This window comes from Zootoca vivipara, chromosome 6 (genome assembly GCF_965207765.1).
Source record: "Zootoca vivipara chromosome 6, rZooViv2.hap1.1, whole genome shotgun sequence".
NCBI classification, from domain to species: domain Eukaryota; kingdom Metazoa; phylum Chordata; class Lepidosauria; order Squamata; family Lacertidae; genus Zootoca; species Zootoca vivipara.
Genome location: NC_142589.1, coordinates 91,715,593 through 91,733,071, shown reverse-complemented (window position 1 = coordinate 91,733,071; position 17,479 = coordinate 91,715,593). Strand labels below are relative to the sequence as shown.

Below are 17,479 nucleotides of genomic sequence, written 5' to 3'. Positions count from 1 at the left end.
GAGAAGTCTTCCCAGGTTCCCCCCCCCACCTCCCCACTGCTTCTACTTCTGCCCCACTTCTGATGTGCTTTTCCAGCTAGCACACAAGATCCCCACCCTGGATGCTGGTAAACCGCTTTGAGAACGTTCGGGAGGCGGGAACATAAGAACATCGGAAGAGCCATGTGGTCAACCAGCTGCCTCAATGGGAACCCCGAAAGCAAGACCCCAGCCCTCTTTCGCCTCCTGTGGCTTCCAGAAACTGGTACTGTATTCAGAAGCATTGCTGCCCCTGACTTGGGGGGGGCGGGGGAAGCTTCTCCATCACGGCTAGCAGGTGCCCTTCATTGGCTTATCCTTTCCATCAATTTCCTTCTTCTAAAGCCATCTTAGTTGGGGTTGCCAGTAGCCATCACTTCCTGCTGCAGCAGTGAGTTCCGTAGTTTAGTGCCTTCCTTTTATCGTCCTGAACTGTCCAACATCCAGCTCTGTTGAGTCCAGTAAAGGTAGACCCTCGGCAAGTGTCCCTATTTTCCACGGACAGTCCCCTATTTAGAGAAGCTGCCCTGGTTTCTGATTGGATCCCGGAATGCCCTGCTTTCCCATGGGATGTCTCTATTTTCATGGGAGAAATATTGGAGGGGTTGGGAAAGGACGTCCCTAATTTCATGGGAGAAACGTTGGAGGGGATGGAATAGGACGTCCCTATTTTCATGGGAGAAACGTTGGAGGGGATGGAGTTATCCGACCCCTGAGCTGCCTGAAGGCAATCCTGTATAGGGAAGGGATTTTTTTTCCATGTTTAATGTTTTGTTATGTTTTTACGTATGTTGGAAGCTGCCCAGAGTAGCCGGAGCAACCCAATAAGATGTATAAAGAGCAAAATTATCGTTATGGACTGGGACGTCCCTATTTTCATCCGAGAAATGTTGGAGGGTACAAATATCAGAAACAAACAAAATGACGATAATGGCGCCACATGGGTCTGTCTGTAATAGTTTTGAGCGTGGAAGACTCTCTTTTCCCCTTTTCCAATATTTGCACCCCTCCTAGTCCTGTTCCTCATTCCACCCCCTCCCCCAACACAACACCTTAACAGGAGTAGGGGGAGGGCGTGTCTGATGAAATTGGCATGTGAAAGGGGGAAAGTTTCACAGATGCAGAAATCCTTTGGCCTTACGCTACCCTCCTACCCTCCGGCCTTTGGTGGAACGAAACATCTGCGTGGTAGGAAAACCCGCCTCAATTTCACAGGCTGAAATCGCGTTTCCAACGAAATTCGTAAGCTTCCTTCTCGTTTCCACTGAAAAACCTACGGAATCAAAGGAGGCCTTGCCAGTTTGTAATCCCTGTGTTTTCGCTCCAAAAGATTTATCAGATTTATCAAAAGGTCAGCTCGTAGACAAACAGAAACCCGGCCAGCTATGGGTGATGGTGGCCTCACCCTTTTCCTTCCAAGATTTGTCGTTTCAAAGGAGTCCAAGGCTGGGGGGGGGGACTGTGAACGAAACTGGGGCAGCCCCATGGAGTAGCAGCCTTGCAGCCTCTGCTTCCAACAAAAGATTAAAAATTCTATTGGTAGTTTCCTTTTTCTAAACCACTTTGAGGTTTTCTTTCTGGCCATCAAGCAGTATGCATTTTACAAAAATAAGTAAATAGATAATAAAAGCATGCAATGTTAGCCCTACTCAGAGTTGGTGGTCGGCATCTGTCTGTCTCGAGAGGGCCTTTTTGGTGGTGGCTCCTCCCAGGCGACTTTGAAACTCCCTCCCTAGAGAAGCCAAACTGGCTCCTTCCTTGCTGTCCTTCTGTCACCAGGCTTTGGGGGAACTGACTGCTTTTAATTAAAGGGCTGGTACCGTGCTGTTTTTATTGTAATTATCAGCACGCATTTAATAGATCTTTAAATAGGTAGGTGGGTAGTTTTAGCTCTATGAATGTTTAGGTTGTTTTTTTATTTATCGTTTTTCTCTCTGTTTTTTAGCCGATCTTATTTTTTTAGCTGTAAGCCACCCTGAGTTTCTGTCAGGGAAAAAGACAGGGTATCAATAAATAATATTAATATATGTTGATAATAGGGGCAGTGTGGGCGGACAGGGAAATTCAATTCTGTTCCCTTTTCAACACAAACCTACTTAAACTGTACCTTCTGATTCAAGCCAGGCACCAAAATGCAGCTAGCTTCTGACTGTGTACAATTCTCAAAATTTGGGAGTACGTTTTCCGGAGGCAACAAAGAAGGGTGCACAAAAAAAGCGCATGTTGGAGAAAATCCAGAATGCAACAGCTAGACTGGTGACTGGGAGTGGCCGCCGAGACCACATAACACCAGTTCTGAAAGACCTACATTGGCTCCCAGGATGTTTCTTAGCACAATTCAAAGTCTTGGTGCTGACCTTGAAAGCCCTAAATGGCTCAGGATACCTGAAGGAGCGTCTCCACCCTCATCGTTCATCCCGGACACTCAGGTCCAGCTCCAAGGGCCTTCTGGTGGTTCCCTCCCTGCAAGAAGTGAGGGATGTCAAGGAAATAAACAACTTTCTGACTTTTAGAAGACATCTGAAGGCAGCCCTGTTTAGGGAAGTTTTTAATGTTTGATGTTTTATTGTGTTTTTAATGTTCTGTTGGGAGCCGCACAGAGTGGATGGGGAGACCCGGCCAAATGGGCGGAATATAGGTAATAAATAAATATTATTATTATTATTATTATTATTAGCAAAATTGCTTCATATCGGGGGATGTAAGTTGCTGCAAAAATAATAAGCAGGACGATGTAAAATTGGGTGCAAAAGCAAGGCGGGAACAGGCAGGCCGGTTTCGCACAACATTTCTTTTTTTAAAAAGGTTGCCAACGGGTGTAGAAAGTGGAGCGAACTAGGAAACCGAACATAAAAAGCTGCCCCTGCGACCTTCTGCATGCAAAAGAGATGCTCTAGTAGCACTTAGTGAAGAAAGCCTAAGGTTTGCAAAAGACAAGAAATTGGAAAACGGCATACTGTAAGAAGACCGGAGGAGACTCGCCAGATCAGGCTACTGGCACATTTAGTGCAACCTCCTGCTCTCGCCATGGCCCACCAGATGCCTCAGTAAGGTCAATGGCGCTCATTAATGCATTTTTATTTCCGCAAGATACCTCGCCTTGGCTGCAGGGATACTGCCTCTTGTTTATAGGAAAGTGGTCTTCCTGGGAAATGAGTTCCTTCCCGGCATCGGCTTGGCCGCAGCCAGCCTTGGAACTACTTCTAAGTAGAACTTTCCTCCCAAAAGAAACATAAAAATAAATAAATAAAAGAATGGATGCTTTTGAATTCTGGTGCTGGAGGAGACTCTTGAGAGTCCCATGGACTGCAAGAAGATCAAACCTCTCCATTCTGAAGGAAATCAGCCCTGAGTGCTCACTGGAAGGACAGATCCTGAAGCTGAGGCTCCAATACTTTGGCCACCTCATGAGAAGAGAAGACTCCCTGGACAAGACCCTGATGTTGGGAAAGATGGAGGGCACAAGGAGAAGGGGATGACAGAGGACGAGATGGTTGGACAGTGTTCTCGACGCTACGAACGCAAGTCTGACCAAACTGCGGGAGGCAGTGGAAGACAGGAATGCCTGGCGTGCTATGGTCCATGGGGTCACGAAGAGTCAGACACGACTCAACAACTAAATGACTAAATCTTGAAAGACCTGCATTGGCTCCCAGTACGTTTCCGAGCACAATTCAAAGTGTTGGTGCCGACCTTTAAAGCCCTAAATGGCCTCGGTCCGGTATACCTGAAGGAGCGTCTCCACCTCCATCGTTCTGCCCGGACACTGAGGTCCAGCACCGAGGACCTTCTGGCGGTTCCCTCACTGTGAGAAGCAAAGCTACAGGGAACCCGGTAGAGGGCCTTCTCGGTAGTGGCACCCACCCTGTGGAACGCCCTCCCACCAGATGTCAAAAAGAAAAAACAACCAGCAGAATTTTAGAGGACATCTGAAGGCAGCCCAGTTTAGGGAAGCTTTTAATCTTTAAGAAATTAGTGTATTTTAATATTTCTGTTGGAAGCCGCCCAGAGTGGCTGGGGAAACCCAGCCAGATGGGCGGGGTATAAATAATTTATTATCATTATTATTATTATATTAATAAACAACAACAAAAATAAAACTCTAGCCAAGGACAAGGGAACCTGTGGCTCTGCAGAGGTTGTACCCCAACTCTCAACAGCCCCCCCCAGTATGCTCAATGCTTTTAGGGAAGGATGGGAGGTGCAGGCCAGCAATTTCCGGAAGGCCTGAAGTTCAGTATCTCTGGGGACGGAACGTGGTTTCAAAAAGATGCAGAATGAATGAATGAATGAATCTTTATTTGCATCAGCCATCGGCCATAGCAGCAAAGCAACAACAATGTGATATACAAAGAACAGACATAAAAAGTCAGTTATATAAAACACACTTTACGGTCCTGAATCAACAGTCAAATAGCGGATCTTATTCTGATTGCCCCAGCTAAAAACCTTGCCACCTTTGTTGTCACCTGTTCCTCTTGATCTGCCCGGAGAAAGGACACTGGGGCAGTGGCTGGGCGACCCGGAATGGGCAATAAAAGAGGGGGGGATAACCTCATTCCTCAAGTCTTTAGAAAGAGGGCAAGTCAGAAGGGCATGTGCCACCGATTCAGGACTGCCGTCTCCACAGGGACGTTTTTTGTGTGGGATCTGTTGGAATCGTCCCTCAAGTCCAGCCGAGGGCAATACATTCAATCTTGCAAGAGTAAAAGAGCATCTATATTTTAGAATTGCACGGTGATGCAGATAGGGTGGCAGGGAGTCGGAATGGGAAGGGGGGAAATAGTCATACCACGGGCAAAATTTCCTTATTGTGGCCAAGTTGTTCTGATGCTCAATATCATTTAGGCACTGAGAAATTAGACTGTTTGCTTGACTAACCTGGCAATGACCAATGAGATCCGCATGGAGGCGCATGGATTTAGGCAAATTTAGAGCAGAATCGGAACACACAAGGCCTCCTGGTGTTCCCTCCCCCCTCCGGTTTCCCCATTCTTGGAAGCTGCACTTCCGACCCCCCTGACTCGAGTGCGCTTTCCTCTCACCTTTGACTCTTGGAGAGAAACTAATCTCTGCTTCCAGGGCAGAAAGAATCCAAGCCACAGAGCGAAAACAATAAAAACCAGTTCGCAGTGCTTCAGAAATGTCCTAGCAAGCACCCCACAAAAATCCCCAGCATTGTCTAAGCTTCTCGCAGACATATTTTTGGGTGGGGTGACCCCACTCCAGCGCAAAGAGCTCTCTCTCTCTCTCTCTCTCTCTCTCTCTCTCTCTCTCTCTCTCTCTCTCTCTCTCTCTCTCTCTCTCTCTCTCTCTCTTTCTCTCTTTCTCCTTTGAATGCCCACCCATCGCCAGCAGGGCCCCCCACCCAAACCTTTGGCCTTGATTTTCTGCAGAAAGGCAGGTCCGAAAACTGCTGATTCCGGAAAGCCCAGCTGGATGTTTAGCTAAGGCTGCAGGTTTTCCTGTACAGTAGTCTTATCTGTCGGGTCATCAGCTAATCAGTTTTTAACCGATTTAGGAAGCGGGTTTTTAAACAGAGGCATTTGTTTTCTTTTTTTAGAGGTTTGCCATAATGGAACGAGGAGGATGCAGCGAGCCATTGCGTCTCAGTGAGACTAAGATTCTAGTTCTCATGGTTATGGACCAAAGGGCTGATTTAACTAGGAACTCCATTGTACTCAATGAATTTAAGTCAGCTGCAGACCTGGGAGGGAAGGGACGTGGGTGGCGCTGTGGGTTAAACCACAGAGCCTAGGGCTTGCCGATCAGAAGGTCGGCGGTTCGAATCCCCGCGACGGGGTGAGCTCCTGTTGCTCGCTCCCAGCTCCTGCCAACCTAGCAGCTCGAAAGCACCTCAAAGTGCAAGTAGATAAATAGGTACCGCTCCAGCGGGAAGGTAAACAGCGTTTCCGTGTGATGCTCTGGTTCGCCAGAAGCGGCTTAGTCATGCTGGCCACATGACCCGGAAGCTGTATGCTGGCTCCCTCGGCCAGTAAAGCGAGATGAACGCCGCAACCCCAGAGTCGTCCGTGACTGGACCTAATGGTCAGGGGTCCTCTTGCCTTTAGCTTTACAGACTAGGGAACTGGGCCAGCATTAGCACAGTGAATTTGCATAGGGAAAAACATACGGTTCTGCATAGCCTCCAACATTTCTCCAGTGAAAATAGGGACGTCCCATTCCGTAATGATAATTTTACTATTTATACCCCACACATCTTACAGGGTTGCCCCAGCCACTCTCGGCAGCTTCCAACATATATAAAAACACAACAAAACATTAAAAAAAACACTTCCCTATACAGTACAGGATTGCCTTCAGACAGCTCGGGGGTCGGATAACTCCATACCCTCCAACATTTCTCCAATGAAAATAAGAACGTCCTAAGGGAAAATGGGACATTCCAGGATCAAATCATAACCCGGGAAAGCTTCTCTAAATCAGGGTCTGGCTTCTGCACTTAGGCAGGAAGAACCAGATGCACAAATTTAGGATGGGGGACACCTAGTTGACAGCAGGACATGTAAAAAGGATCATGGGGACTTAGTAGACCACAAGGTTAACATGAGTCCACAGGGTAATGCAGCAGCAAAAAAGGCTAATTCAATTCTAGGCTGCATCCACAGAAGTCTAGTGTCCTGAGAGCTGGACCATAAAGAAGGCTGATTGCCAAAGAATTGATGCTTTTGAATTATGGTGCTGGAGGAGACTCTTGAGAGTCCCATGGACTGCAAGAAGATCAAACCTCTCCATTCTGAAGGAAATCAGCCCTGAGTGCTCACTGGAAGGACAGATCCTGAAGCTGAGGCTCCAAGACTTTGGCCACCTCTTGAGAAGAGAAGACTCCCTGGAAAAGACCCTGATGTTGGGAAAGATGGAGGGCACAAGGAGAAGGGGACAACAGAGGACGAGATGGTTGGACAGTGTTCTCGAGGTCACCAACATGAGTCTGACCAAACTGCGGGAGGCAGTGGAAGACAGGAGTGCATAGCGTGCTCTGGTCCATGGCGTCACGAAGAGTCGGACACGACTATTCGGCTAAACAGCAACATTCTGCCTTGCTCAGACCACACCTGGAATCCTGCATCCAGTTCTGGGCCCTGCAATTTAAGAAGGGTGTTGACAAGCTGGAAGGTGTGCAGAGGGCAACCAAGATGATGAAGGGTCTGGAAACAAAGCCATACGAGGAGCGCTTGAAGGAGCTGGGTATGTTTAGCCAGGAAAAGAGGAGGCTGAGAGGAGACATGACAGCCATCTTCAAATATCCGAAGGGCCATCACACGGAAGAGGGCGCATTCTTGCTTTCTCCTGCTCTGGAGGGCTGGACTCAAACCCATGGCTTCAAGCTACAAGGAAGGAGGTTCTGAGTCAACGTTCGGGGAAAAAACTTTCTGACAGTAAGAGCTGTTCTGCAGTGGACCGAGGCCATTTAGGGCCTTCCTGGGAGGTTTCTAAGCAGAGGTTGGATGGCCACCTGCCAGGAATACTTTAGCCGAGATTCCTGCATTGCAGAGGGTTGGACTCGATGAGCCCTGGATGTCCCTTCCTGTTGTAATGGCAAAGACGACACGACTCAAGGCAGGTTGAACTCAATGGGAAGGCGACCAAGAGCAGAGCTCGAGCGCTTCCTTTTATTGAAAGCTCAGGATGACAGTTAATCATTACAACGACAGTGTAACTTCTAGCCAATTACAGCAGTGCAGTCCCATACAAGGTGATGTTTCCTGTCCCTAAGACATCCTCCATAGCCTACGTGAGCACATGTCACTCTGTAAACACCCCCTCCTCGTTCCCATTGCGTTGCCCTCCTTGGCTTGACCCATCTGGTGTGTCCTGATTCATCCAGTTCCCTTCAGATCCTCCTAGATCCTCCTAGCTCTGTTGTGACCTGTTGCCCTGCTGACCTGAGCCTCTGACCTGTCCTTCTTCACATGTTTCCCATTCTGACATTAGCCGGTTTGCCATGCTAATGCCCACACTCTTGAAGATCAGTGTGGCTTGCCAGCACCAGATCTCAGTCATTCCCACACATGCCAGCCCCATTTCCTCGTGTAATCCCCACACCTTCCAATGCTAAGCTTCTGTGATTCTAGGACCTGGGGATGGAACCAGCGTCCTTTGGCTCTGTCCCTGAACTCTGATCCCTTTCTGCCTCATCCTTTAACCATGTAAAGATCAGCGCTTCCCTGAGACGGTCACGAGATCATCTTCTCAGCCCCCTCGGCACAACCTGTCCTTCAGCGCTAGAGGGATGTTTACATCGAAGGATGTGAGGTGCTGCTGATTCTTTTTTTAAGAAATGCCTGCTTTGCTGCACCGCACTTCAAAACCCCCATGTTTGACAACCGTAGGAAAGCGCAGGCATAGATTTCCTGTTGCCGAGTCTCCGCAAACCCCTCCGCAGTCCTCCTGGCCTTGGCACATCTGCAAACTTTCCAGCCTTGGAGTGATTTGCCCTTCACCCTGACCAGGCCTCGTGTCCTCCAAACCCATTGTTTCCCTCAAGTGGGATTGCAATCCCCTTCTTGAGAAATGGACGCCTTCCTTTCCTGCCTAGTGAGGCTCTTTGTTCCTGGACACTTTGGCACTTTGGGGAGAAAAGCGCTGAGGCCACCAGTTCGCTTTCTTCTCAGCCTTGAGTGCGATAGATGTCAATCTGGAATGCCGAGTGTCCTTTATCCTCCTCCACCGCCAACCCTGCTTGGCACCTTCTCTCTTTCCTGAGGTCCGCAGTTGGGAAATTTGGAGTGCAAGACCAAAGGGCAGGCCAGCATCCTGTTTTCGCAGTGGCCGACTGGGCACCCACACAATGCGCAGCAGTTGACGCGAGGAGGTTACAGGAGGGATGTGGGCGGCGGTGTGGTCTAAAACACTGAGCCCCTTTTTGAGTCGGAATCTCCTTTCTTGCAACTTGAAGCCGTTGGTTTGAGTCCTACCCTCTGGAGCAGGAGAAAGCAAGAATTCTCCCTCCTCCATGTGATAGCCCTGGAGATATTTGAAAGTGGCTCCATATCTCCTCTCGGTCTCCTCTTTTCAAGTCTAAACACACCCAGCTCCTTCAAGAAGGATACTGACAAGCTGGAACGTGTCCAGAAGAGGGCAAACAAAATGGTCAAAGGCCTGGAAACAATGCCTTATGAGGAACGGCTTAGGGAGCTGGGTATGTTTAGCCTGGAGAAGAGAAGGTTAAGGGGTGATATGATAGCCATGTTCAAATATATGAAAGGATGTCATATGGAGGAGGGAGAAAGATTGTTTTCTGCTGCTCCAGAGAAGCAGACACGGAGCAATGGATTCAAACTTCAAGAAAGAAGATTCCACCTAAATATTAGGAAGAACTTCCTGACAGTAAGAGCTGTTCGGCAGTGGAATTTGCTACCAAGGAGTGTGGTGGAGTCTCCTTCTTTGGAGGTCTTTAAGCAGAGGCTTGACAGGCATATGTCAAGAATGCTTTGATGGTGTTTCCTGCTTGGCAGGGGGTTGGACTGGATGGCCCTTGTGGTCTCTTCCAACTCTATGATTCTATGATTCTATGAAATACTCCTCGTAAGGCTTTGTTTTCAGACCCTTGATCATCTTGGTTGCCCTGCTCTGCACACCTTCCACAGGATTCCAGGTGTGGACACAGGATTGCAGGTGTGATCTGACCATGACAGAACAGAGTTGGACTATGACTTCCCTTGATCTGCACACTAGACTTCTGTTGATGCAGCCTAGAATAACATTAGCCTTTTTTTGCTGCTGCTGCTGCATCACACTGTTGACTTGTGTTAACCTTGTTGTCCACCAAGATCCCTAGATCCTTTTCACATGTGCTGCTAAGGAGCCAGGTCAGGCTGGGAAAGGCTCCTGCGTCAACCCAGGAGAGCTGCTCCCAGCTGAAAATTGTCTGCACGCTCTCCCCCATGCCTTGAAAGCGTGGCTCTGTGTGGTTTTCCACTTGCCCTGATGTGGGTGGCGCTGTGGTCTAAACCACTGAGCCTCTTGGGCTTGCTGATCAGAAGGTCGGCGGTTCGAATCCCCGCAATGGTTTGAGCTCCCGGTGCTGTGTCCCAGCTCAGGGACAAATATCCCTGGTTTGCTCCTTTCTATATAGAGGGTATATAGCCTGGCGTGCTATGGTCCATGGGGTCATGAAGAGTCGGACACGACTAAACGACTAGACAATAACAACAACATATGTGGTCAAGGTAGACCACAAACTTGACATGAGTCAGCAGTGTGATGCAGCAGCCAAAAAAGCCAATGCAATTCTGGGCTGCATCAATAGGAGTATAGCATCTAGATCTAGGGAAGTAATAGTACCACTGTATTCTGATCTGGTCAGACCTCACCTGGAGTACTGTGTCCAGTTCTGGGCACCACAGGTCAAGAAGGATACTGACAAGCTGGAACATGTCCAGAAGAGGGCAACCAAAATGGTCAAAGGCCTGGAAATGATGCCTTATGAGGAATGGCTTAGGGAGCTGGGTATGTTTAGCCTGGAGAAGAGAAGGTTAAGGGGTGATATGATAGCCATGTTCAAATATATAAAAGGATGTCATAGAGAGGAGGGAGAAAGGTTGTTTTCTGCTGCTCCAGAGAAGCGGACACGGAGCAATGGATTCAAACTACGAGAAATAAGATTCCACCTAAACATTAGGAAGAACTTCCTGACAGTAAGAGCTGTTCGGCAGTGGAATTTGCTGCCAAGGAGTGTGGTGGAGTCTCCTTCTTTGGAGGTCTTTAAGCAGAGGCTTGACAGTCATATGTCAAGAATGCTTTGATGGTGTTTCCTGCTTGGCAGGGGGTTGGACTGGATGGCCCTTGTGGTCTCTTCCAACTCTATGATTCTATGATTCTATAGAGGGTGCCTATATTCTGCATGGACTGGTTGCAGAGCAACATGGGCAAATGGCTTGAGAGATACCTATTAGGTCCATCAATGACCATATAGCATATTTTCAACACACAAAAAACAGCGACCATTTGTTGTTGACAAAGGACAGCTGGACATATAAAGGCCCCCATTACTTTCAGTAGCTTAGGGCCTCATCCAACCTATAATAATAATAATAATAATAATAATAATAATAATAATAATAATAATTTATTATTTATACCCCGCCCATCTGGCCGGGTTCCCCCAGCCACTCTGGGCGGCTTCCAACAAAACAGAAATTCTAAAATACAGAAATCCATCAAACATTAAAATACAGAAATCCATCAAACATTAAAAGCTTCCCTAAACAGGGCTGCCTTGAGATGCCTTCTAAAGGTCTGGTAATTGTTGTTCTCTTTGACCTCTAGTGGGGGGGCATTCCACAGGGTGGGTGCCACTACCGAGAAGGCCCTCTGCCTGGTTCCCTGTAACTTGGCTTCTCGTAGTGAGGGAACCGCCAGAAGGCCCTCGGAGCTGGACCTCAGTGTCCGGGCAGAACGATGGGGGTGGAGACGCTCCTTCAGGTATACCGGACCGAGGCCGTTTAGGGCTTTAAAGGTCAACACCAACACTTTGAATTGTGCTCGGAAACGTACTGGGAGCCAATGTAGGTCTTTCAGGACCGGTGTTATGTGGTCTCGGCGGCCGCTCCCAGTCACCAGTCTAGCGGCCGCATTCTGGATTAGTTGTAGTTTCCGGGTCACCTTCAAAGGTAGCTCCACGTAGAGCGCATTGCAGTAGTCCAAGCGAGAGATAACTAGAGCATGCACCACTCTGGAGAGACAGTCAGTGGGCAGGTAGGGACTCAGCCTGCGTACCTGATGGAGCTGATAAACAGCTGCCCTGGACACAGAGTTGACCTGTGCCTCCATGGACAGCTGTGAGTCTAAAATGACTCACAGGCTGCGCACCTGGTCTTTCAGGGGCACAGTTACCCCATTCAGGACCAGGGAGTCCTCCACACCCGCCCGCCTCCTGTCCCCCACAAACAGTACTTCTGTCTTGTCAGGATTCAATCTCAATCTGTTAGCCGCCATCCATCCTCCAACCGCCTCCAAGCACTCACACAGGACCTTCACTGCCTTCACTGGTTCTGATTTAAAAGAGAGGTAGAGCTGGGTATCATCAGCATACTGATGGACACCCAGCCCAAACCCCCTGATGATCTCTCCCAGCGGCTGCATATAGGTGTTAAAAAGCATGGGGGAGAGGACAGAACCTAAATCCAGCCCTGTACACAACTAACCTTTTGCTGAACTTCTCTCTAAACTTGTCTGTTTGGCCAATGCTACAGCCCCATGCCTGCAAATTCCCCCATGAAAGGCCATCCCCGCTAATGATCAGGAAGGGTTGAAAACAAATTCAATAGAAAGACATCATCACCACGTTGCACACTTCACATTTTCGGTTAAAGGGGGTTCTCTTGGCTACTCAAAGAAAAGAAAAGAAAAGAAAAACCCCTGTAATTCCTACTTGGTTGTCACCTCCTGGTAAGGAGAGACTGCCAGGAAACAAGGGACAAAAGTTCCTTCCCCCTGTCGCCAGAGAAATCAGATGCTACAAAATCCCCACAGAGAAGGAAACGGTATGGAGACGTTGAGCGCAGTGCCTCTCTAATGGGAACGGGAAGTCCTGTTGATACAGGCAGGGCTTGCTATGCGAGGGGAGATGAGGTGCGAGCCAAGAAACAGGAATGGCCCCATGGCCGCCAGGAATTTCCACCACATCGCATTCTTGGATAACGAAACCTGCTTTCTTGGGCTTCTTGTCCAAGAGCAGGTTGTTTCGTTTCATCCAGTTATCATTAAGGTCGACGGCGCTCATTAATGCGATTTGATTTCCTCACCCCGGCTACAGGAAAAGCATCTTTTGTTGATGGGGAAAGTGGTTTTCCTGGGAAATGAAATTGTTCCCAGCACGGGCTTTGCTACGGCCAACCTTGGAACGACTACTTCTTCTTTTTTTGTAAAAAATTTTATTTGATAAGATAAGATATCTTTATTGTCATTGTCCCCTTGCGGGAACAACGAAATTACTCGGTTGCTACATCCACTCAGATAAAGCATTCCGCATAATCCAAAATTACAAAACCTAATTAAAAACAGTAAATATAATACAAATAACAAGTAAAATAAGATGACTTCAAAGTCCAGGCTTTCCATTTAAGGCCAAAATCGCTCTAGAGAAGAAACTGTTCCTGAGACGGCTTGTTCTTGCCTGCATAGTTCTATATCTCCGTCCCGATGGCAGGAGCTCAAAGAAATGGTGACCAGGGTGCGTTGGATCTCTTGATATGTCTAGTGCTTTTCTATGGCACCTGGTGGTATAGATTTGTTCTAAGGTGGAGAGTGAGCAGCCAATAATGCTCTCTCCTGTTTTCATAATTCTACACAGCCCTGCTCTGTCCTGAGAAGTACAGCTTCCATACCACACACATAAACCGTACGTGAGCACGCTCTGTATGGCACAGTGATAGAAGGCAATGAAGGTTTTTCAAATCAAAATTTTACAGAGATGTATCAAACATAAATCATAAAAACAGGATTCCAAGGAATCTCCTGGACTTCCACCCTCCCCTTTGTGGGTCCTATTATTAACCCTTTCCTCCCACATCTTTTATGATAATCCAAACCCTTTCGCCTCTTCCATTATGTCCAGAAATCAGCCTTAAACTACAAGTGATATTCCAATCCTACTAACGATTATAACTGTTTACCCCCCAAAAAACCTTGAAGCCTTCCTGCTTGGAATTATGGGAAATGAAATTCCAAAAAAGTTTAAGAGCGTCTTTTTTATGTATGCCACAGTTGCTGCCAGAATTTTAATTGCAAAAGGTTGGAAGGGAGAAACTATCCCATCCAAATGAGACTGGCAAAACAAATTAAGAGAGTACATGGCTACGAGATGTTACAGATGAAAAAATTAATAGAGAGTGGGATATATATAGAGTCTATGGAAAAGAACATTGTCAAAATATTAATCTGTTGGCAGGTATCAATTGAATTTCCGTGTGTGAATAGGACAACTTTGATTTTTATTTTATTTTTAAAAAACAAGCTAAATAATAGGGAGAAAATAAACTCAGGTGCATATTCAAGGAATATATCTTGCGAACATAATGGGAAGACCATGGGGAGGTCATGTTAAATTGAATTACAGAATGATGTGCAAAACAAGCATTCATCAAGGAAGGAAGGAATGTTTATCTTTATTTTGTCATTAACATCTATTGATTATTTCTATTATACCGTTTTAAAACCAATAAAGCATTTTTTTTAAAAAAACAATTTAACCTTTTACAATGGTCTTTAAGTCAAGTTACCGGTATAATTTCCCCCATTCCTTATTGGTCTTCCTGACTTCTGAAACTTCTGGTCATTTTATCCATTTCAGCGTAGTCCATCAACTTCATCTGCCATCCTTCTCTGCTAGGAACTTTATCTTCTTTCCATCTGGGCCACATTGGAACTACTTCTAAGTACCACCCTCCCCCAAAAAAGAAAACTTTAGCCAGGGGCAGGGGACCTGTGTGGCTCTGCTATGCTGAACCCCAATCAGGGAGCAGCCATAGAAAAGACCCTGTTTCTCTCATCGCCACCAGCCATACCTCTGGTGGGACCGAGATACAGCCAGCCTTTGCTCCCCAACTCTGTTCCAACCCATCTTTGCACCCGCCTGGTCCTTGTTCGCAGCAGTCTGGGAACAACTCTCACCCGAAATTAAAAATCCTGCTTTTCATACAGTGAGCTGCGTCTGGAGAACAGCAGCTGGCTCTGAGAAACGTTTGAATCAGTTGACAGGGAATTGACATGTTTTGGGGAAAGTGGGGGGGATCCTGCCTCACCCTCTCTTTGGCCTTGAAGAGAGTCAGCTACAGGAGTGTAACCTCGGATCAGGGATAATAATGCTAATACTAGTACCAATACTAATAATAATTTATATCCTGCCCATCTGGTTGGGTTTCCCCAGCCACTCTGGGCGGCTCCCAACAGAATATTAAAATCACAATAAAACATCAAACATCGAAAACTTCCCTTAACAGGGCTGCCTTCAGATGTCTTCTAAAAGTCAGGTAGTTGTTTATTTCCTTGACATCTGATGGGAAGACATTCCACAGGGCAGGCGCCACCACCGAGAAGGCCCTCTGCCTGGTTCCCTGTAACCTCACTTCTCGCAGGGAGGGAACCGCCAGAAGACCCTCGGAGCTGGACCTCCGTGTCCGGGCTGGACAATGAGGGTGGAGACACTCCTTCGGGGATACTGGGCCATTGAGGGCTTTCAAGGTCAGCACCGACACTTTGAATTGTGCTTGGAAATGTACTGGGAGCCAATTAAGGTATTTCAGGACCAGTGTTATATGGTCTCGGCAGCCACTTGCAGTCACCAGGGACCATTAGGAAAGGGAGCGTTAAAAAAAAGCCTCACTGGTATTGCAATCGCTTCCTACAAATTCTGAGGTGTATGCAATGTTGCTTCTACTCAGAGTAGACCTGTTGAAATTAATGGGCTCAAGTTAGCTGTGTCTGTTCTTTTCAGTAAGTCTACTCTGGGTAGGGCTAAGAGTGGAGACAATCCATTGTGTGAGGTTCTGGTCACCATATCTTAAGGAAGGAAGGAGGGAAGGAGGGAAGGAAGGAAGGAAGTAAGTAAGTAAGTTTACTAATCACGATGTCTATCATGCCATCTAAAGTTTTCCATAAAAGTTTCTCTGCATGTGTCTACCTCTCTCTTACTCTCAGTATGGTTCATTAAAATCCAGCTTTCAGCCAACTAACATTTTCAACTGATTCATCAAATCTATATTTATCGGGGCTGCGGCGATTAAAAAAGGTTATCATCATTCAAAAGGTTCTGTCAAGTTTCTGAGCAGCTATGCCCAAACCGTCCTCTGGGGGGCACTGGTGCACAAATTCCAAAAACAACGAATGCTGAAAAGTTGTAACGCGACTTGGGAATTAAAAAAAAAACCACACACACACCTCACAAAGAACATTTGGGTTGCATTAATATAATTTGCTTTTGCTTGCCAAATGAAATTTGTGTAAAATTGCAAAATAGAAATTATTAAAAATGATGGTCAAGTAATCACAGTTGTTGTTAAGCCACAATGGAATGTCTAGGCAACTTTTTGTTTTTTGCTGTGACATTTATTACTGTTTTTGTTATTGTTGCTGCTGCTGCTATTATTCATTACATTTCTATACCGCTTTATATTTTAAAGAAAAAAATCTAAAGGCGGTCTACAGCACATGAAAACCTTAAATAAAACAATCAAGAACAAAACAAAGATTCGAGGAAAATATATCAGAGTGACATTTTGCTTTAAATGCCTATTTCATTCATATATATATATATATATATATATATATATATATATAAGGTAAAGGACCCCCGGACGGTTAAGTCCAGCCAAAGGCGACTATGGGGTGCAGCTCTCATCTCGCTTTCAGGCCGAGGGAGCCGGCGTTTGTCCACAGACAGCTTTCCGGGTCATGTGGCCAGCAGGGCTAAACATCTTCTGGCTCAACGGGTCTGATCAAACATGAGTCTGACCAAACTGCGGGAGGCAGTGGAAGACAGGAGTGCCATGGGGTCACAAAGAGACGGACACGACTAAATGACTAAACAACAACAACATGTACTTAAAACCATTGAGAGCCTGGTCTGAATAGAGACATTGGATTCTTATCTCATTATACATGATAAAGCTATTTTTAGCCATCTCACCCCTTGCTTTTCCCTGTAAGACCAGTTGCAGTCGTTAACAGTCGTCCACAGGTTTACCACTCCTATCAGCCAATCACCCACTCCCACCACCCTTCTGAGTAATACCCCTCCCCACCCTCTCATTATATATAAGGGTCTGGTGACTTCTTTTTTCGGTGTATCTGAAGTGTATTCTTTGGCACTGTCAAAGAATGCTCCAACTACCGCACAATTATGCTCATTTCATACGCTAGCAAGGTTATGCTTAAAATTCTACAAGGCAGGCTTAGGCAGTATGTGGACCGAGAACTCCCAGAAGGGCAAGCTGGATTTCGAAGGGGCAGAGGAACAAGAGACCAAATAGCAAACATGCGCTGGATTATGGAAAGGCTAGAGAGTTCCAGAAAAACGTCTACTTCTGCTTCATTGACTATGCAAAAGCCTTTGACTGTGTCGACCACAGCAAACTATGGCAAGTTCTTAAAGAAATGGGAGTGCCTGATCACCTCATCTGTCTCTTGAGAAATCTTTATGTGGGACAAGAAGCTACAGTTAGAACTGGATATGGAACAACTGATTGGTTCAAAATTGGGAAAGGAGTACGACAAAGTTGTACATTGTCTCCCTGCTTATTTAACTTATATGCAGAATTCATCATGCAAAAGCCTGGACTGGATGAATCCCAAGACGGAATTAAGATTGCCGGAAGAAATATCAACAACCTCAGATATGCAGATGACACAACCTTGATGGCAGAAAGTGAGGAGGAATTAAAAAACCTTTTAATGAGGGTGAAAGAGGAGAGCGCAAAATATGCTCTGAAGCTCAACA

The 17,479-nt window shown here is 46.6% G+C and overlaps 1 protein-coding gene across 2 annotated transcripts in view; it reads left to right on the top strand.

Annotated features, from left to right (window-relative positions):
• Positions 1-17,479, top strand: part of CIMAP1D (CIMAP1 family member D) — a 38,611-nt gene that overhangs the window by 139 nt on the left and 20,993 nt on the right. For both annotated transcript variants that reach the window (XM_088673035.1, XM_088673034.1), the window contains exon 2: positions 77-244. In XM_088673035.1, the coding sequence (XP_088529161.1) occupies positions 163-244 (82 nt within the window). In that variant the 5' untranslated portion in view covers positions 77-162. The remainder of the gene's footprint in view (positions 1-76; positions 245-17,479) is intronic.